The 21,917-nt window shown below is 35.9% G+C and overlaps 1 protein-coding gene across 1 annotated transcript in view; it reads right to left on the bottom strand.

Annotated features, from left to right (window-relative positions):
- The window catches only part of PPFIA2 (protein tyrosine phosphatase, receptor type, f polypeptide (PTPRF), interacting protein (liprin), alpha 2), a gene marked incomplete at its 5' end in the record, with an annotated part of 45,249 nt that overhangs the window by 15,047 nt on the left and 8,285 nt on the right, over nt 1–21,917 (bottom strand). Inside the window, 3 exons of the mRNA XM_009876224.1 lie at nt 3,194–3,275; nt 9,956–9,964; nt 18,029–18,122. Coding sequence (XP_009874526.1) covers nt 3,194–3,275; nt 9,956–9,964; nt 18,029–18,122 — 185 coding nt within the window. The remainder of the gene's footprint in view (nt 1–3,193; nt 3,276–9,955; nt 9,965–18,028; nt 18,123–21,917) is intronic.

Below are 21,917 nucleotides of genomic sequence, written 5' to 3' on the forward strand. Positions count from 1 at the left end.
ATTAATATGACTGTCAGCATCTACAGATCTTTGCTCTCAAAAGAGATAATTCCATAGCAGGGATACACATATTTCGGGTGTTTTTGTGACAGTATGAAATACATTATGCTACAGCAAAACTCTGAGAATGACATAAGCAGTGGATGCCATAATCACTGAGATTTTGGGAATAAGACACGGGAAAACAAAGACAGACCTAGCTAAGTGCATCTCGAATAGGATATCAAAGAATTGCTGATTTCATTTTTTTTTTCTCTTAATAATGGCTTACTAAAAGAAGATACAAGGTCAAGGAAATGAGTCAAAATATGCCATCAATAAATTCACCCACAAATATGGAAAGGAGAGACAAACTGAAAGGTTTTTTATTTAATTTCTCACAGTACAGAGAAGTGCTGTGTGGTTATTTACATGTCCATCTTATCTGGGAAATATTTCCTTAAAAGATAGCTGTTAGATCATTTTTATATCACAGAGAAAACAGACTTGAATGTCAGATTCCAAAAGGGCTGTTAGGCTTTTCTTTACTGACTCATGGGGTATCACTGAGCTTCAGGAACAGCTGCATCATCATGTGGGACAAGAGGAAATAGGCTCAAGTTGCACCAGAGGAGGTGTTAGATTGGATATTAGGAAAAATTTCTTCACCAAGAGGGTTGTCAAGCACTGGAACATGCTGCTCAGGGAAGTGGTTGGGTCAACATCCCTGGAGGTATTTAAAAGACGTGTAGATGGGGTGCTGAGGGACGTGGTTTAGTGGTGGACTTGGCATTGCTAGGGTAATGGTTGGACTTGATCATCTTAAAGGTCTTTTCCAACCTTCCAATTGATTCTATGATTCTGTGTTTAAAAAACACCTTCCCACTGATGTGAAGAACCACTGCTCTCCAACCAATGCTTGTTTGAACTTTAAAAATATCTAATTCCAACTAACTGTAACAAAATATAAATTTTCATGAAAGTAAAAAAAAAATACAAAACTATGTAGATTACACCCAGCTGCACTTAAACAAAGGGTCATGAGGAAATTATGCACAGCTATAAAATATGCTTAATATTCTCATTTAATTTGACATGATTTTTTTCATACATGCACTTGAAAAGCAGGAAAGCGTAAACACTGGAAGCTATTCACCCTGCAGAAATATATTCAGTTGTTTGCCGCTCATTAGGTAAATTAGTTCTTTAACAAATTTGGTAAATTAGTTCTAAAAACAGCTGTCCCTACCAGAAAATGCAGCTAGAGGAAAAGAGTCTCTAAGAAGAGGGCACAGTAATAGTTCTAGGCAGAGAACCCAGGTATCAAGTTTGATATACTTTTCCAGAATTAGTTAAGAAAATGTTCTTAAAAAATATCTCAGATACGTCTGTGCTACATACAGATGACCACAATAAATGCTAAGGCTGAAAAGTTAAGCCTCAAAAAGTTTGGATATGTCACATACACTTCTTTAATTTGGGTCTTTGTCTCTTTTAATTAATTTTGGGTTTTCGCCAAAGGGTCCCACATTATACTTTCCGCAGGAGAGTATGAAATGCACAGTGTCCATCTGCTGACTGAATGCACGGATGCTCACCAAATTAATACAGTACTTCTGCTCTCGTATCTTTTTATCATCAGTATTCAATCTGCACTGAATCCTGCAACATAAACTTCCTCGTGGGCTTTCCTGTGCTACTCTCATCGTATTTCCCAAGAAGTTCATAGACAGCAATTTCTCTTTACAGCCTCCCTCTGACACAGTGGGAAGCGTATCCTATTTTGCAAAGAATCGAGGGGAAAAACCAAGTAGGGCTTAACTTGTCAGAAATAGCTTCAAATTTTGGATCACTCTGGAGGGCACCAAGGGCAGATTTTTCTCAGTATTCAGAAATATATAAGTGTTCGTATGTTCACATTTCCAGCTTTGTCTGTAATACTGAATATTTCCAACCGACAAAAACCTCATTACAAAACTCTCAAAGTCATATGAAAAAGTCAAGTACTGACCAAATTAATGAATGTTCCATATTATCAGAAGTAGTTTTTGGGAAGGAAGATACCATCCCATTTCCAAGGTCATGCACAAATGCTTGATCTGCCTTTCTACAGTTTTCATTTCATCCTTTTCATTAGGTAACTTCAGCAATTCTAACATGAAGCAGAAATTTTGTAGACATTTGCTGTTCTCATTCCTCATCCTTCATTTATTCCCTCAATATATTCATGTCAAAGCTTTCCAGAGGCACCTTTTTTTTTTTTTTTAATTGAAGGGGAAAAGCTCTACCAATTCTGTCTGATGATCAATGAATGATACCTATGGCAGATATGAGAAGAGGTGGAAATACATAGATTTTTTTGGTGTAGACAAGGAATAAACACCTGTTCCTTGAGCCATCAAAAAGCTCGTATCTCTACTGAAGTGATACAGCCTCACCATGCAAAAATGACTGCATATTTCTACAAGAATATCCTTACTTTCTGTTTTCTCCTCCCCTCAGCATCTGGGTATTTTTGAATATTTTCTTCACCTATAACATTAGATGATTTTTGTCAAAATTGATTGACATCTCTGCTGAATGTTTCTCTAGATGTGTTCCAAAATACATTCATTTAGGCTCTCCAAATAAAGGAGAGCTCTCTGCAGATCAGATTTCAGAGATGAAGGCACTGCCTGTCAAATCAGAGTGATTTCAACCTGTATCTCCCACATGCCATGTGAAAGTGCTGAGAGGAAAACCTTCCTGTTCTGAGTGATGTTTAGGTAAATCAGCCCTCTCCTATTATATTTTTAAAAGACAGAAAGTTGCAAATTCTTTAAATTGATTAAAAATTCTGAAGATGTAGCTCCTGTGTTAATCGTAAATAAAATTTGATAGCTAATTTTTGTTTTCTCCTTAGGATGTCGTCCTACATAAATTCTGTCTGTGGAGTTCCTAGATATTTAGAGAATGAGAAATTATAAAATTTCAAAAATTTGGGATTCAAGTGCATTTGATAAGCACCGTTTTCTGTCCTCAACCCCCCGTCTAAACCTGGCTTACTTTTTTCAGCTCAAGTTTCTGGTTTGTGCCGTCCAGTGTCAAAATCTGCTCAGTGTTCATGGCAAAGTGCATAAGAGAGAGAAGGAGACTTTAACAGTCTCCTTTAGATTTTGCAAGGACAAAGCAGTGTAAAAATGTGACTCATTTCCAAGTTATGGCCAACACCTACCTCCAGCCAGGCAACCACTGTTGGCCCATCCCACTGTGCAAAAGGCAAACCCTTTCTCCGGGCTTCTTCCAGAAGTTCATGTCTAAAAATGGATCAAAAAATGTTAAATATACAGAGGTGTGTAGACACAATATAGATGCAACCGTGTCTTTCTGTTAAGGGTAATAACAGTGAAGCACAACGACAGGCATAGAAAACACCACTGAACAGTACAGCTCCTTTCCATTTTTGAATGTATTCCCAATTTTTTGTGTGTGTGTGTGCCTTTTGATATCCATTTAAACACCTAACATACAAAAGGTGAGGCTTCTGTCTGCTCTTAGCTGAAACAATACAGAATTCGGATACCTTATGTAAAAGGATGACCTATATAATAGACATTGGTGAAGAGAAAAAACTGACAGATTCCTCCTGAGCTTAGCTCTGGTCTGGTAATGACCAAGAAAGGCCCCAAATTATCAACTTTTAGACCTGAGCTAAGCATGGATGTAACGTAGCCAAGTCTGAGAGGTCTCTGAAACTCTAAACCTACTGGACCAGCTACATACAATTCCAGAGCCTCTGGAGTACAGCTGTTCTGCATCTTAAGTAAGCCATCTGTGGCTAATTAAGAATTGGTTGGATCTGTAACAGCTCCATGTTAATTTTTTAAAACTTACTGCTTATGTACAAAAGCAATTCACATGATTTACTGATGTATATATTTTTTATAATTACAGAATTGACGTGGTTTCTCAAATTTATACATATTCATACATACATAGATATACTTCTATTGATCAGATACCAATCCAATGCCCCCATCTGCAGCTTCTCCGGGCTGCAATGAGTATGTAAAACATCATTCTCAAAGCTTAAAATACACTTTTAATACAGCAGTATTAAATATTTAGTAAAGTTATGTATAAGCCAGTTGGCTAGACTATCAGGAAAATGTTCCATATTAAACACACTCAGCCATTTGACCAGACATTTTTAATTCCTGGAGCAGGAATAAAGAACTCGCTGTGGTAGTGGCATAGAAAAAGGAGTCCTACAAAAGTCTTTTTTTTCTGGTATTTAACAATATATTTTCAGCTGCCTCCTACTGACTGAAACACAAAAGAATTCTCTCAGCAACAAGCTGTAGTGAAAAACAAATTAGACAGGGACTATGCTAATGTAGTACTAAAATTTGCTTACATTCACACATAACAAGGAAATCTTGGAATTATAGGTTCAGTTTTGCTTTGCCTTCCTTTATTACTGCAGTCTTCATGGTTCAGTTATCCCTTGGCAATTCTTCATTTCCTCAGTAGCCTTTTAAATACACATACTACAAAATCACAGCAGATAAAATTGATGGACTGATCTTACTTGTAAGGAGTACGCCTTTCAGGATTTTTGCAGTGCCCAGAAGCCAGACTGAGAGAATTTTGGCTTTACTAGAAAATGAAACTCAAACATGCAATTTTGCATATGTGTTTAAATCCCTGGTTCTGAATATTAATTAGCAGGTGCTTTACTTTCTATGTTTATGCTGTAGTAATATGTAACATGACAAATACTTGGCAGCGTTGCAGAAGTTTGTCTAGCTTCTCCACTCCAACATTTTTTGCAGCACACCTTATCCTTTGTCACCCTGATCCCCAAAGACATTTTTGAGCTATCCTTGTGTTTCATGAAAGCATAATCCTCAGTAAAATGAGAAGAAGTTGCTCGTTGGGTACCCAAACACCATGTTACTTTCAGTAGCTGCTGGAGATGCAGGAATACCATGTTCCTGGGGAGACAAGGAGTGAAGGCCAACAGAGATGTACACACTTGGCTGCTTAGAAAAGCAGAATTCAGGCACGGCCAGACTTAGCCACCTCCCAGCTGTGTGTGGATGAGGTATCTGGGTTGCAGCCTTTCTTGGCTCAGAATTGGTTCTGCAGGATGCCTGCAAAGACCCAACAGTGCTACACCTCCCTCAGGTCCCAGAACAGGGCTGCCACCAGTGCTGCAAGCTGGCGTGGCTGTTTGTAGGGAGATGGACAACCTTTCAGGGATGCCCCTTCCTCACTTAACCCAGTTTTGGTGTCCCATGGCAGAGCAGGGACCCTGCAAAGCCCTGTGTGACTTGCTCCTTCCCCAAAGACAGCCCAAGCCCCTTCTGCATCTGGGAGTCCCATGGAGGCACCACCTGTGGAGGAACCTGTTCCCAGATTTTTCCCGATCTGGGGTATTCTCAATCCATACTGTCTGAAAGAGCTATGACAGTAAGTAAAAAAGGAAAGTATGGGGGCCACTGGCCTTCCTTGCTCATGTCAGTCTCCTGCCTGAAGCAGAAGAGCAGTGGCCTGTGGTCTACAAGGAGCTGGGCTTTTGCCTATTTCTTTGATTTTGTGCTGGGTGGCCTAAGGAACCGAGGTGCCTGCAGCAGAGGCATTTGCACTTCAAGTTCTCACTTACGGGAAGAACTTAGCTCCTTTATGCTGGAATTACGAAGTACATATTTCTAGGGTGTCCTCTGTGACTTTGCAACATTTGAACTGGCCTGAGGCTTGGTGTGGAGGCTTAGCATTAGTCCACCGTTTCTCAAACAAACACACTCCCCCAGAGTAGGAAAGCACTGTTACATCAGAGGCACTCTTGCTCATAGAGTTGTGGTTGTTGATTTTGGCTGAAGAAAATGGGGCAAGACCAAAAACGGGATATCCTATATATCTGCTACAGCCAAAAACTACAGTACGATAAACATAATCCAAAGGGCCTTGGCATGCAGAAGGAAAGTGTTTTGGCTTGAGAATATTTTTAAAGTTAAAATAGTCTACTTGGACATGCACAGAGGATACAGACATCATAATGCCTGTGCCTCACTTACTGATGTGGAATACCAAAAGGATTTTTATAATATTTCTTTCCTTAAAATGAATTCTATGCTTCAGAACTTATACCTCCTTCCCTCAGATGTTTCGTTTAAACATCCCTCCAATATTAAGGTTTCTTTAAATTATATTTTACTTTTTGAACAGTATTCTTGGACTACTTTTTAATGTACACTAGGAGATCTGCAGAAAATGAACCTTCAATTTCTGAACAAGAACTACATCCAGAATTTTGATTTTTTAACTGTTATATTCTTTAGTCAGTAGACAAAACCTCTGAGGTTTTTTTTTGTATGAACTAGCACTATAGAAAAAATTCCACTCTTTCAAAATAATTTAAAAGTGTCATGTAGGAAAAAATATGTACGATTTTGATCAATAGTGCAAATCATTAGAAAAATTAATCCAGTGATCTGACTATTCTGGAATACAATCAGAATATTTTTGAACAGCCTGAAATTACTGTTGTCCTTGTGGGTTAGTCCCTAGCATACTGAAAACCAATGGTCCCCAAAGCCAAATATTCGTGACTGCAGTTCAATTTTCCTTACAAAAACATACAGCCGATGCCAGGAGGAAGAAGACACGAATACCCTAAAGCTCATCACTCTGTCTTCCTTTCATTACAAAGATAGGGTTTGGAGAATAGCATTATACAGTTTCTGTAATTTGGAAGACTTTTGCAGGGTATCATGGGCATTTTCTTCTCCTAAGACTTTGTAGGAAAAGTACTACATGTGTCCACTTTGCATTGGTAAGGAGGTAGGGAATTAAAATGTAATTATTTCCATGCTCACATAGTTTTTTGGCAACATATAACAACAAGCTGATAAGGAAGAATTGACATTAATTAGGCATTGCTATAAATGCTATTATTTTGCAGATAAGGCTTTAAACCACTTACTACCACTGGAATGAATTCCAAATTAGAGCTTTATTTTTAAAGATAACATTATTACTGTTTAAGAATAAAATCTTCTTTCTGGATCTATCATGAGAGGAACTGTAATATGCTATTTAAAATTTACCATTACGCTGAGTCTGGTTTTGCAAAGTCAGTAGATTTAATGAATAGCAATCGTTAAGCATTCATCCAAAATTTGAGAGATGCTTGTATTCGTCTATTTCAGAGAGAGTACCTGAAAGTGGATTGTCTTCACTCTTTTTTTTCAAAGACAGAGAAGAAAAAAACCATGTCATTTCAAGTCAGGCTGTGGAGTTGTGTGTCAGAGAAGCAGAGTTGTCTCTCCAGCACTAACTTCTATTATTTAATCCTCCCAAAAATGAACTCCTAAGGATAATGTTACATTGGGCCATTTACTTTACCTGAGAGCACAACTGACTTGAACCAGAGGGAATATGACAGCTTCAGTTACCCTCTGGACAGCAGAGGTACATGGGAGTAAAATTAAGGGTGAAAAGATAAAATAAAATAAAAAACTATTTTATTATCCTGCAAATTTTCTATTTCATATATATATCTTGCCCTTGCACAGGGAAAATTCTAGCTCCCTATCATAAGCCTTCACCAACTCATTAAATAAAATTCAATTAACTTTATTAAAAATCAGAATTATCTTTAAATAGACTTTGTGTGGGAAGTTAACAAGATGTTGATTTAAAGCGTGCCATTCAGCGACATTCAATTTTCTTTATGAAGATGAGGCTCCCCCTCATGAGGCAAACAAGAAATAACAGTTTAAGATTTCTGATACACATAACCCAACTGCATAGAACATAAAGTAAAGATACTGTCTTGATGAAACTTGAACAATGTTTCAACACAGATCGTCATATTTCTGCAAATAGTAGCGTTTACTCTGATACATCTAGTAGGGTTCACATGAAAAGACCTCAGGGATACTATATGGTTCATATTATAATGTCTCTCAGTTCAAATGTAATCGCAAATGTGAGATACATTGAAAAGGAGGCACAGTGAAGTCAAGAGCCAGATCATGTTAGCAAAATACAAGCAGAATTAATTTTAAAAATTTGGCTAAGGGGCACTTTAGATCCTATGAAATAGCCTTTACCTATAGACATTTTCTCAAAAAGATAACAGATTAAAGTGTTTTAACTTCACAGATCCTCCAATGATTATTATTATTACTTACATTATCACGACTGTTAACATGATTACTAAAATATTTAGTTTACAACAAAACATAACCCATGATTGGTTTCTAGAAGAGAAATAGACAGAAAGTATAGACCATATATGCTATATTCATCTGAGTAATCGTATGATTTGAAATTAAGGTTAACCACATCTGCCTCTCGAATGTTAGCATACTCACATTCAAAGACTCCCAAATTCATGAGAGAGGATTTATAATGAGTTAAGCTGGATTTGGGCTTTATCCTTTCTATTGTCATCTGCTATATATTTGAGTGGCTAGAATTCTGCAGCAAAGGTCATTGTATGACAAAATAAAGTAGTTGAATTTGTATAAATTAATGGTTACATTTTATCTATGTATTTTCTGCACTACTATAAATATCTTTAACTAGGAAGTATGAAAAAAAAGGAAGAGAGACTCAGACTTGATATTGATATATAATGCTGATTTAATTTAATCTGAAATAATCCATCTGACTTAAAGATTGTAGTAATTAAAAAAAGGGGTCAGACTCTGTTTCATCTTTTGCACTTAAGTGATATGGCTTTTAAACTGCCTGAAATAGTCTTGAGAACACTGTGCAAAACTCAGTTTCCTTTGTACGCAACTTTAAGAAGTTTGTGGGAAAAATGTCTGAAATACAGAAGTCAAGATGCAAATAATAAAGTTTTTAAATCTATAAAGCAAGGAAGTATACCTTTAAATTCAACAGCATCCCAGATAACGCAGATCAGCAAAGCTGACTTAACAATGCTGTAATTATTCTCTATAGCTGTACTTTTAAAGTAAATGCAAACTGAAGGGCAGTGTTCTTTTTTCTGAAGACGTATCTTAAGCTAAGTGAAACTAGTTCAGGAATGCTTAATACAGACCCTAACAAATTAGTGTTGCTGAAAGTCACTATTAAAAACTAACAAAACTCCTGTGAAATGATCAGCCTTGCATAATATATGGCCTTGCAATTTTGTATATACTGTACTACATTAGAGACCCTTGGAGTTCCCAGATTGATTAAATATTACCAAATCTATTTTTATAAAGCCATTTCATAATCATATATTCTGAATTAATGTTGTAAACCCTGTTCTCTTCATGGTTTTTTTTTTTTTACTTTTACACCTTTAGATAGTCATAGCTCATACATGCTTTGAATTGACGGAAGTTATTCTCCCTAAGTTTCAAAAATTATTAAAGAGGAAAACAACACTTGTATGATAAATCAAAGAGGAGATGAAGATTTTAAATTTGATATCAGGTTAACAAAAATAAACAAACCATTAAAAAAAGAACTGATAAAAAATAGTAAAATTATATGCATAAATGAAATATTATTGTACTAATATAGAATATGAGGGCTCAAAGAGAAACAAGAAATTGTATACTCTGGATTACTAGAATATTTACAAATTTGAGTGCTCTGTGATTTAGCTGAACAGGATTTGTGCCTTAATAACATCTAGGCCTTCACTCTCATGACATTTTCACTGACTTAAAGTTTCAAATGTATTTGTGATTCTGGGCTTTAGACCTCCCAAAATGTGTTTATTTAAAAAAAAAAATAAATGACATCAGTCATCTCCATTACGTTAAGCCTTGTAGGAGCAAGTCCTGATCTTAATATTTGTATGCTTTTGAGGTTTATGATTATTCTGAATAATTTGAAAGTTTTCATTTGGGTCAGTTTTCAGCATGGATTTATTACACGAGGTTCAGAGGAAAACAAAAAGAAATAAGAATAAAACATGGTGCTGAATATGAATATGTTCAGCAGCCATGGTGTTTTAACTTACCCAGATATGCTTTTCATGAGATGGAGAGAGATGAATGGAAAAAAAAAAAAAGCACATAAATGTTAATGAACATATAGTAGTCCATAAAAAATAAATAAATCATATGATAGATAAAATAATAGCACCATTATAACTACCAAAATCTTTCTAACTGGTCTTTGTTTTAAAGATGTTAAATGTCCTTCTGAAGAACAGATAAATCTTTCAAAATGAGATTTTCATTAAACTGATGTTGGCCATTAATTGGGTACCACTCAGCACAGCACATCTACTATCTACAATACCTATTTGTGCCAAGAACTGTAAACACAGTGAATGTGGAATAGGTTTTCAAATTAAAGCATTTTGCCCAGATTTTAATAATTTCATAACGATTTTTTGTGTAACATCATAAACCCTGAAAATCTCCAAACTGTGAATTTTGGCAAATTACTACAGAAATGCAGTAAAACTGAGTGGACTACAAACCAAGGTTTACTTTTCTATGTGCATTTTACCAATATTTTAGTAAAATATCTTATAGCAATCAGAAATGACTCAGATTCAGCTTTTTTGTGGTGGGATTTTTTTTTAGAGTATGCAGATTTCATGCACATAGGTGACTAACATTTGCAATGATTATTCCTGCCCTGCAGTATTCTAATTTGAGCAGTTATACTAATACCAATTTAACAGCCATGCTGGTATGTGTGATTTACCCTCTAGGTAACCTATTCTTGCCAATATAATTGATAACAGTATTGGTAACAGTATAATTGGTAACAGATGAAAGCAGGATGCCTTCACTGCTTTCTTCAGCATATTTGCCATCATAAAAAGAAAATGATGTGGCTGAACGGAACACAGACGTCTCAGATATTTATATTTCTTTTAACAGATGATTTGCATTGAGATAGAAAAAGGCTTGGGTGCAAAAAGATTGTGGTCCTATTAATGAAGAAGAGGTTGAAGACATTTCAGTGAGTTCAGGAGTGCTGGTTTGAAGATCTTAAATTGTGTTTTCAGGTGTGTGAGATCAGCAGAACAGCTGAGAGAGAGAAGAGAAAGTGCAATACAGAAAAGCAGATAGAAACAAATGACAAATTTATACATAGAAATTCTACGAAAGGTAAATTTAGGAAGGGGAGGACAATGAAGGTAGGCAGTATAGATAAGGACTAGAGAACTATTCAGTCACCAAACGTGACGGAAGCAGCACTAGAATTGAACACACATTCATGATTCATGCTCATTTTCTAGCAAGTTCACTCTAAAGACTGACTTGAAGACCTTTGCTGAAAAAGCTTTTAATTTTGGACCTTCCAGAGGCTATTGAACCAGAATTCCCACTTCTTACATCTTCCTCTGAATGCTCCTTTGGGTACAAGTAGAGAGAAATAAACAGGGGAATTAATTGGAATGCGAGTCATTTTCTGGCAGCTTTAATGAGCTGGCAGTCTGCAGGCGCTTGGGGATAACTTTTGGGACCTGAAGGCCATCCCAGTCTCCCCCATTATGGAAGCAGAGGATCAAGGGACATTCCTTCACTTCCTGAGCATCGTGTCTGCAGAATAATAAAATACAGCAGAAAAACATGGGTCTTTAAATTCTAGCTTTCACCTTTTCATAAGACAACCATTTTTATCACTATATTTTGAAGGAATGCAATGATTTCTCTTAGATACATACTAAACTGAAAGTTATACAGAACATTTTTCCTCTGCTATGTTTTATCCATTCTTCCCTTAAATCCTAATTCTACACTTAAACTGCCAGGATATTTGCATCTGCTGGAGATCATAATTTAGGGAGTCAACTGCATGCATGAGGGTAGATGCTTATATTCATCCAGAAATCCCAGACTGCAATAGGCAGGCCCATATTTATAGATGAGGCAGGGAGTGGGGCTTTGCTGTGTTTTTATCTGATTTAAAACTTGCAACTTGTTGCTGTAAATATCCTTTCTGAGGAAAAGAATAAAAAAACATGGTAAAAGATAAAAATATTATTTTAAAAATTACAAGATTTTGAAAAAATATGAGTCAGATATGGACTAGGATATATTGTTTCAATTTTTTTATCCTCAAGATAATCTGAGTAAGGTTTAATAATCCTCTGCACGATAAATACTCATATATGCTTACATTTGTAATGCTAAAAAGGCTCCAAAAGTCTAATGTAATAACAAGATACACTTTTAACATTGCAAAAGCTTTGACTAATGATTTGAAGGAATCTTCCAATAAGTGTTAAAAATATTTGCTAAAGTGTCTCAAGGTTTAGACACTGATCCAGCCAAGAGGAAACCATGGTGGACACAGCAGGCAATCCTAAACTGCTTGTCAGAACACTGAATACCTCTCCTTCCTCCACTGGAATGAAAAGAAAACAGAAAATAATAGCTACTGAACACAATATTATTTTCTAGAAAGAGAGAAAGGACTAAAGAGCAGTCTGAAAGTTAATATACCACAAGTAGTTTCAGATGAGGTAGGAAGGGAATAAATTAAGTGCAAAACTTGAATTTTCCTGAAGATTCAGTAAATAAAACACACCGCATTCTCAAGAGCCACTGTAAAAGAAAATTAATTATGTACGTTTAGGACATAATGGTGTTTAATAAGCATTAAGTACACAGGAACATTAGATGGATGGCACAGAAAAAGGCCTTAATTAATCCAATTGGATTCATTTTTTCAAAATGTGTGCAATTAAGAAAATAATTAGAAACAGCTATTTGTATACTGCAGAGGACAGAGATTATTTGTAGTCACAAATACACTATGTCAAACTCTAATTGCAGTTGCGCACATAGAACCTAATTAAAGGGGCATTGTGTGGATTCAAAAGCAACTAAATAACTACAGTGTTTCAAACTCTTATTCCACAAAAAGGTCTACCTTGATGTATTTTCAAGAAGCCTGTTGACAAGGATCTAAAGCTTAGATTTGTCTGTAAAAATGGAAGACCCAGTGTACTGTCCTCTTTTACTGATTTTTCTTTAAATGTGGATTATCACAACATGAGACCTATTTTTTTGTGACTTCTCTCTATCATCTCCCAATTTTTAAAGGACATATGCAAATGAAAACTTACAAAAGAAATGGACTGAAGCAGTATTAGGAATTTGTCAGACTTATGAAAGGAACCTATCAAAATTTTCCATTTTTTTTTCTAGGTAGAAAGGAAGAAGATTCAACTAATACAACATGCTTTTCTGTTCTTACAGAAGTTACCGCTGTTTAATATGTACATCACTGAAGTCAGCTGAGACTTAACAGCATTGCAATTCTCTCTGCAAGGTTAATTATAAGGCTATGAATACTAAGAATTTCTTTTTCCACTGTAATTTTACATTTGAAAATTACTTAGGTTTTGATTTTACAAGTCTTTATTCATGTATGTAAGCATAGGTACATGTCCTGGCATATCAAGGCTTTTCTGCAATCCACTTGAAGGCAGAAGGCCAATTCTGGCAAATGAATACTTGTACCTGTGGAGTAAATCTCCCCAAAACAGTTTCATATGAAAGGATGGTTTGCTTTGATTTGCCTTGGAAAATCTAAACGTCACAACTGAGGCTTGTTTTGGAAATGTGGATATAAGTGATTCTTGTCCAGAGTCAAACCAAACAAAATTGAAGAAAAGAAGTGAAACTAAAACTCTGCTCTTGACTCATCCTAACACTGTCACACAACTAAGAGCAATAGCGTTATGACCAGCACAGTTATTTCATTGGCTAAGAGGCATATAAAGATTGTTATTCAAATGCTCATATAATAAACTATGGAATTAATCAGCTTCTGGGCTGCAATGCTCTCAGTATGATCCAGGCTGACTGACTTGCATGTAAATTTTTTTTCACAAACATAATTGGTATTTGGGATTGCTGACAAAGTGATGGTACAGGCCAATCTCAAACTGTACTAGCAGCACACACAAGATCAAATCCACTTCCCCGTGGCAACCTAGGAGTAGAGAGCACGCCAATATCTCTCAAACCTTGCCTTATGTTGCTGCCTGTGGACAAGGCTAATACAACTGATGTTCACTAGGACAGTTTAAGCCAAAAAAGATGCAAATGAGGCTCTATTTGTGGAGAATATTTCAAATTAATGCTTTTAGTCCTAAACTCTGAGTTTTCTTGAACAAGTCACTCATTAAGCAAATAGGCTCGGAGAGTCAGACAAAAGGCAGAAAATATTACATACAAAATACTAACAGCTTTTGTATAGAACAAATGAAGTGGAATATAAAGGCTAGTTTAAATTATAAAGATGCAGTGAACTATTCTTTTTCACACCCCAACATCACTTATTTTCACTTCATAATGGAACAACACCCTAAATGTTCTAAACACCTCTGCCATGTATTCTTTGGTTTTAGGATTGCATGCTCAATTTACAAATATTTAAGACTTCAAAAGTTTTAATATTAACTAGAGCTGTCATATATTTAATGTCTGAGACTAAACATCTATGGATGATTTGAGCAACTTAAGTTCATCTTTTCAGATGATTTTATGAACATGTTGGGCCTAATTAAAAAATTCAACTCAGCTTCCTTAATTTCTCTTTGACGCCTTAGGAGAAAGTCTTGTTCCTAATAAATCTACTGTAATAACCAAATGCTGGATGAAAAGAGGCTCTTGTCTGAGGTTTATAAATGTCTGGCATATCATTGAGACAAACTGTTAATTACATTTTAATGATGCCTAAGTAGTCAATTGAAACTGAAAGGAATTTTACATCTAAATAGCATCTTCTAAGCAAGAAGCAGGAAAACTTTGAAATTTAGGTTAATGACTCTATAATCACCAGAGAAAGAACTGGTCCCCAGAATTACCATATTCTCTCATGAATCTTTCCAGAGTGAAATGCATTATTCAGTGATCTATTCTATGCATGTAAATTGTGCTAAAACCATGAGACAAGCTGCAGAGTGGTTGTGACTCCACAAGGGCAGAGCAGGGTCGATGCAGGCTCTTGCCACCCAGGGAGGAGGGGGCCAAGGGCACCTGGAGGACCCCCGAGTACCTGCTGGCTCCAGCAGTTGACAATTTTAAACAACGTGCTGCTTCGTCCCTGGGGTGGTGACAACTTTTCTGTATTACTGATGCAGCAGGAGACATTAAAAAATGCGAAACTAGAATTTCAGCATGCTAAGGTGTTTTCTACTTAAGAGATTAATTCAGCTGAAGGAAATACCATGGATAACATAAAAGGAAATCATGCTTTTATAACAGCTTCTGCCCAATTTTAATTTTCTAACTTACAGCTAATTTCAGACTCTGGTGAGGTTAATAAGTACTGTGAGAATGTATGTATCACAGTGATGATTTGGTCTCATGTCAAGGAGACAACACTTATTTTCCTGCACCTGAACTACGATTGAACTGAAAGAGAAGTTTGCTAAGCTGTTAAGAGGGATGAAAGCAATTTCACTTAACTTACATGTGTAAGAAATAAACGAAACCTCAGTATTCAGTGTTATTCCTGCTTCACAGAAAGTGAATTGGCTCTGGGATCACTGTTTGGGGTTTGGTATTTTTTTCCTAAGTAAAAAAGCCAGCATCAAGAAAGCTCTCCCACAGCTGAAACGTAACACAAAGGAGTGTTTCCCTGCTTTAGACCATCTTTTAACTATTCTTCTGGTGGGCCTGGCTCTCCCGAGCTTCTGTGTCCTAATCTAGACTAGCCATAATAATCCTTAAAAGGTGAGGGTGAAGTGCTCTGCTCTCTGTTCCAGAGACTGGGCTCGCTGCCTCTGCAGGGTTTGTAGGGCCTATTGAAAAGTAAAAAGGAAGCAAACTCTCTGATTTAAATCTGACATAGCAAATGATTCTCAGACTTCTCTTAATACCTCTTATAAAGTCCTCACACACATTACTATAACCTTCAGTGTTACACAGCATAGTATTCTCATTTGCAGTTCCCAGATCAGTAATCTTGCAGCTGCTGCATGTATTTGAAGGCTTTACTTCCAGAGAGAGTTAACCATTGTTAAGTGTTGGCAAGAAGGAATCTGACCTACTGAAACAAACTTTCTGGACTGTTTTAACTTAATACTTTCCAAGGTAAAACACACAAATACCTGACTGCATTTTTATTTTTTTTTTCCGAGGAAATGTTAATTCTATTGCATGCTTGCCACTCTAATAACTCATATACATGAGATTCTATAGAATTCTCTCTAACATAAAAGGTTATACTCTACAACTATATTATGTATATATATACATAGACTAGCAATGTATGTTAACCCTTCTCTGACAGTAACTTAAAACAAATCTTAAAAGCAATTGTAAGGTTTCCAGAATGAGAAGCTATTAAGACAGACAAATCCAAAGGAATGAGAAAGAAGTTAAAAATCTTCATGACATAGTTATATAACATTTACTCAGCAGAAATCTACACAGGTCAGACTAGATGACTATTCATAGCCACAAAGGAAAGATGCCTTTCATTCCACCAGAGAACATTTTGATTTTATCTAATCCATAAAGAAACCAGGACAGACAGACACAGGAGAAAAAAAGGAAAGGCTAGAAAAGCAGAAAGCATAGAAAAATCTAATTGTGTGTCCTTAGACAAAAGTCTAATAACAGATTACCTGCACAACTATTATTTCCAGACCCAAAACGTGCAGCACTGTCATATATGAAGTAGTCACATCACACATGCAGTAGAATGTGTCAGGTCTTAAGCTATTTTATTCAGTTTAAGAAACTAACATATGAGAAATTGAAGAAAGTGAACACATTCATGCCTTCAAAGTGATTTCAGTATTGTAGTACCTTCAGTCCTCAGAGCTAAAAGATAGAGGGACTGAAAAAAATTGGTTGATGAAAATTCAATGATATTTTTTATGAATGGTAATGGTGGTCTCAAAGATGCTTTCTAGATTTAGTAAAAAAGCAGAGTAATATACTCCTTACATACATATATTTATAAAAAACTAATGAGTGATAAAAATGCATAGATAAGAAATACAGGGACAATAGTCATCAACTGCACTATCCCTGTGAATATTATTGTGAGTCTTAATTGAATTTAAAATGTTTCTTCTCTCTCACCTAGCACAGTGACTGCTTCTCTAATTGTTAAATTGAGGCTGATTTAAAAGGAAAATTTTCATTTGTACATTACCTGGATGTTCACATTTAAAGTTACACTTCATCAGGAGCTTGATATGAAAGTCGTGATTAAAAATATTCTACATATAAATTTTAAGAGAAGCTGAAACATTAGCCCTAGATTCTTTGGATTAGAATTGCAAATTCTCTTTGAATATTTCAAAGAAATATTAAAAGACTGAAAGAAACCTAAGACCCCTACAAATTTTAAAAATTAGGCTTTCAGAATTCAAATAATGGCCCTAAAATTAATGGTTATGGATGAAGAATAAACCTGTTTGTTTACAGAATGAATTTGCAAAGTCATTTTAAGTTCCACCTTCTTTCTCTGACACTCTCTAATTATACTGGAACTGTGATGCTGCCAAGATTTTTCTTTTGTGCTTGTAGCTTTATTTAATAGTTCTTAGCTCCTGGCAGCTGCTATGAGTCAGTGCACGGGTTTTACAAGGAGGTTCACCAAAGACAGCATTAAATTATTATATAACAAAAAGCTAGGTTGTCGATTTCTGAGAGGCAAGCTGATAGGATTAATGAGGAGCCTTTGACTTCTATAGACAGAAATAATCATGTATTCAATAGATAATGCAAAAATCTTTTTTTCCTTTCTGAAAAATCTATGTAGTGAGTCATTAAATACCTGCATGTTTTTTTTAAGAATTGCATGGTAGGCAAATGGCATGGACCTAACAACAAGGTGAAATGGAAAATCTCTCTGTCTCATAAACCTATGTTCTTTCACAAAAGCAAAACTATTGTACAATTGGCAGACTCTAAATATTTTTCTCTACATTCTATATGCAGCTTTAAAAACTTTTACAATGGAAAAAATATGTTAAGTGGTAAACTGCCATAGTAGATAGTCTTGCTTCTCATTACATGTCTATATAAAACCAACAGAAAACCTGACAATTGAATCAAGTCAGAGTCAATGAAAGTCATATGGAAACGGTACTCACTTTTTCTTTAGTCTTCGGTCCTTTTCTGCTTGAGTTCCCAGCTTCCCTAATCCTAGAGATTCCTGAGCTGCTGCCTCTGTTTCCATGTAACCTCCTGGAAAACAAAACAAAATAAACAAACCCCACCATATTTTCCCGTAGCTCTTTCCCACTTGTTCTCCTCCTCTGTCCTTCAATCTCCTTCCCACCCATCACCATCATCTATGCTTGTTTCCATCAGCCATGACATCTCATGTTTGTGGACATCTAATTAAATTCTGGCATGCATTTACTACAAGAAAAAGAGTAGAAGTAGAGGGGAAAAATTGTTATCCCTGCAAATTCACAAGCCAGAGATGACACAGAGAATCTGTCAGAGAGTAAAAAGCCTCTTAGGTCTCCCCAGAGGTGTTCTGTAGGTACCTAGATCATGTCAGAGTCACAGGAACTAGAATAATTTGCACTGAGTGACAAGGGAGACCTGCAGTAAGCAAGGACACCTGGATCCTGAACATGAACATCCCTGGAAACATTCGAGGTCAAGCTTGATGAGACTCTGAGCAGCCTGATCTAGTAGAAGATGTCTCTGCTCACTGCAGGGTAGTTGGACTGGATGACCTCTGAAGGGCCCTTCCAACACAAACCATTCTATGGTTCTAAGACTCTAGGAGCAAAACAAAATCATATTATAAACTAAGGATGTGACTGGTATTGTTAGGATCCATGCCTATTGTACAATATGTCCATTAACATGACTTTCTTAGTGCAGAAGCAGAAAGATGCTCTGATTTTTTGGCACTGTCTGGATTCAAGGAAAAAGGGACCTGCTCGTGAAGCTGGCAGTAACAGTCTCCTGGCTCAGTCTCCACCTCGTCCTCTCATTTGCACAAGTATGTGTGCAAACAGTGGGACTGCAGCATTTCTTTGAAGGCTTCTTTCCTCCCATGCTGCTATGCAGAAGGTAACTGGCACAGTAAGGAAGATAAGAGTATGGTAAATGATGGTGCTCAACCCCATTTGGCAATGGCAACTTTTTGTTTCTCAGCTAATGGATAGGGAACAACTGTAGAGTAGACACTGGCACAATTAAGAAATCATAGTATAAATTAAAATATTTCTATTCTGATTCATTGATTTTAAACACCAAAAAAAAGCATAAATGTTATATAGTGAAATAGCATCAAAGCCTTTCACAAGTCACATTTACATGCACCTCAATCAAGTGAGAACAAAACCTACTGCTGTATCATGTTTATGACGTTAACTTAAAAAATCCTGGGTTTAAACTGTCCTTTCAATGCAGGTGTGGTTTTAACACTCCTGCTTGTCTAGACAAAATTTTTCTTTACTAAAGAGGGCACTGCTTCTGCAAGCTTCACGACCAGAATGATGCCTCCAATCACAAATGCAGAAAACACAAACGTATACCTAGTTTTACTTCATCTGCCTTTCAAAGTTTTACAGAATATCTCGTGAAATGTTTCTCGCCGGCGCTGGAGCAAGTTTTTAAGGTAGCAAACTGCTGTATCAGCGCATCGCACCTTTCTGAGAGAGCAGCTCGCCAACTAGGTTAGATAGGGATGGTGTGAGTGCAGCGCAACGAGGGTTTATCACGGGCTGGGAAGTATTCTTTGGCATCACCAAAAGACAAACACATCTGGCCCTTTGACTAAGCCAGGGTACATGGCACTGGGGGTGGTGATGGTGCCTATTAGTATCTTACATCAGGATAAATGTTTCCTTGCGAGCTGCTGACTTTTGCAAACATCATACAAATCAGCTGGTCTGGGAAGGACTGAAAATCCCCGCAATATATAGTTTGTTTTAGGGACTAGAATGTTTAGAAGGTGACATGAGAAGAATATGGAAGTGTCTAGTGTGGTATTCCCCGAGTGAGAGAAGACTGAGTAAGTTTAAAACCAACCAAATAAATAAATAAATTTAGAAAGAAACAAAGGTGGTCATGCTTCCTGTAACATTCGTTTTTCCTTCTCTAATAATTAAAAGAAATCTTGAAGAATCTAGAAATCTTGAATCTTGATTCTAGGAAAGATCTCCTGAGGCATGAATTTAACTTTGAAAAATAATGCAGAGATGGTTAAAGTAGCAAATTATAAAGTAACAAAACTCTGCCAAGTTTAACAGCTGACAGGTAATAATTTCAGAGTGTTGCAGGGAATAGAGAGCAAGGAAATCTTTTGGGTGATAGTCTGGCTCTGTTGAAGTTGGTAATAAAACTTTGGAGGTTCCAATATTGCTTCTTAAATATGAGTATATAGTACATGTAATTTTAGAGATATTATAGAGTTATTTAAAGAAGTGTCTTTACAGTGTATAATATCACTGCGATCCCTAATATCCTCTGCACTGACAAGAACTTTTAAAGTTCTCCTTCAAGTGTAATTGTGCGGATGTACAAATACGTATGTAAGAAAAAATATTAATGTTTGTGAGGCTCAAAATTACATTTATTACCTCTTTAGTATTTGATGTGCTATTGAAGAAAAGGTATTTTCCATATTCAAAAATATAAAAAGTGTACCTACATCAATTTATTTAATTTAAGCATGGAATTAAATAAAATCCATATTTTTTTATTTTGCATTATAGATTTAGGTTATGAAAATCACATATATGCTGTAGTGCAGTAATGACAGGACTTAGTATCTGGATTTCTGTGATATAGTATCTTACTATAAAAAGAACTATTTATTTTATAGCTGCATAGACAGAGTACCTGTCATGCAATTGATTCAAGTACTACTGTTATTGCTATTTTTAAAATCTTGTTTTGCTTTAAAATACTGTCATTGAATGGAAATTGCCACTCAATATTCTTTTGGTATCTTAAAAAATAAGATAAGAAAAGTTATTCTACAATTCAGCTGTTCAATGTAATCTCAATTTCCTCTGTTTTGGTCAGTTAACAGTCCTACTGTTAATTTTATATATGCTTGTAAATCTAGCTTGCTTAATTAAAATGTGCATTATACTGAAATCTTTGCTATCTAGCTAAAAGATGGAAGCCATAAAATTTTCATTTAATTGCAAATCTTAACTAATATCTTTTTGCAATTTCAGGAGCCAGTGTTAGGAATTACAAATAGGCTTTATCCAGTTATACATATGTCTCATTAATCATGGTGGGCATTATTAAGAAATTAATCTATTGCTAGATTACATTGCTCCTGAGATAATCTTTTAAATTGTTATTTCATTTTTGTTCTACATTGCAGGGTACTGCAGAGAAGGCCAACACATTTATTATATCTTTGTCCTCTGCGTTCCTGAGTTACTGTGAAATCACAGATTACTATGCATAATTCATCAGTATCAATAAACTTGGGTTTATGGAATGTAAATGGGAATTAATAACACAGTCTAAAGTTATAAAATTCTCCATCAGTGCAGATGGTGACATGCAGGTGTATCCAAGAGACCCATTTAATGGAATCTGAAATACATTAAACTATCAAAAAGATTGAATAAATCAGTTTTATTCCTCCCATAGTGAGAAAAAAGGGATTTTAAATTGCAACTTCAAATCAGTTTGGTTTTTTGCTTCTTTTTTTTTAAAGAACACAATGTTCTCAACAAGCAGAGAGGAGAAAGCTTGAAATATACGTGGAGAATACTCAGTTATCTGGTTTTACTCTGATATGTTGACCTTAATATTTTTTTGGGTTTTTTTTACTCTGTACATTATAGTGACGGGTTTGTCAGTTGTGTTAAGAATATGTTGTAATTCAAATTTAGGAGGTTTTATTTCAGATTTATATATTGCTTAATAGTTCACAGTTACCACAAATGCTTAAAATTCTTTTACAGGTGTTATGTGGCCACCATGGCAGTAAAAACATAGTGCCTCACAAACTCATACTGTGCAACATCTTTGTGACTAGGAAAGAGT

The sequence above is a fragment of the Apaloderma vittatum genome, unplaced genomic scaffold (genome assembly GCF_000703405.1).
Source record: "Apaloderma vittatum isolate BGI_N311 unplaced genomic scaffold, ASM70340v1 scaffold1159, whole genome shotgun sequence".
NCBI classification, from domain to species: Eukaryota; Metazoa; Chordata; class Aves; order Trogoniformes; family Trogonidae; genus Apaloderma; species Apaloderma vittatum.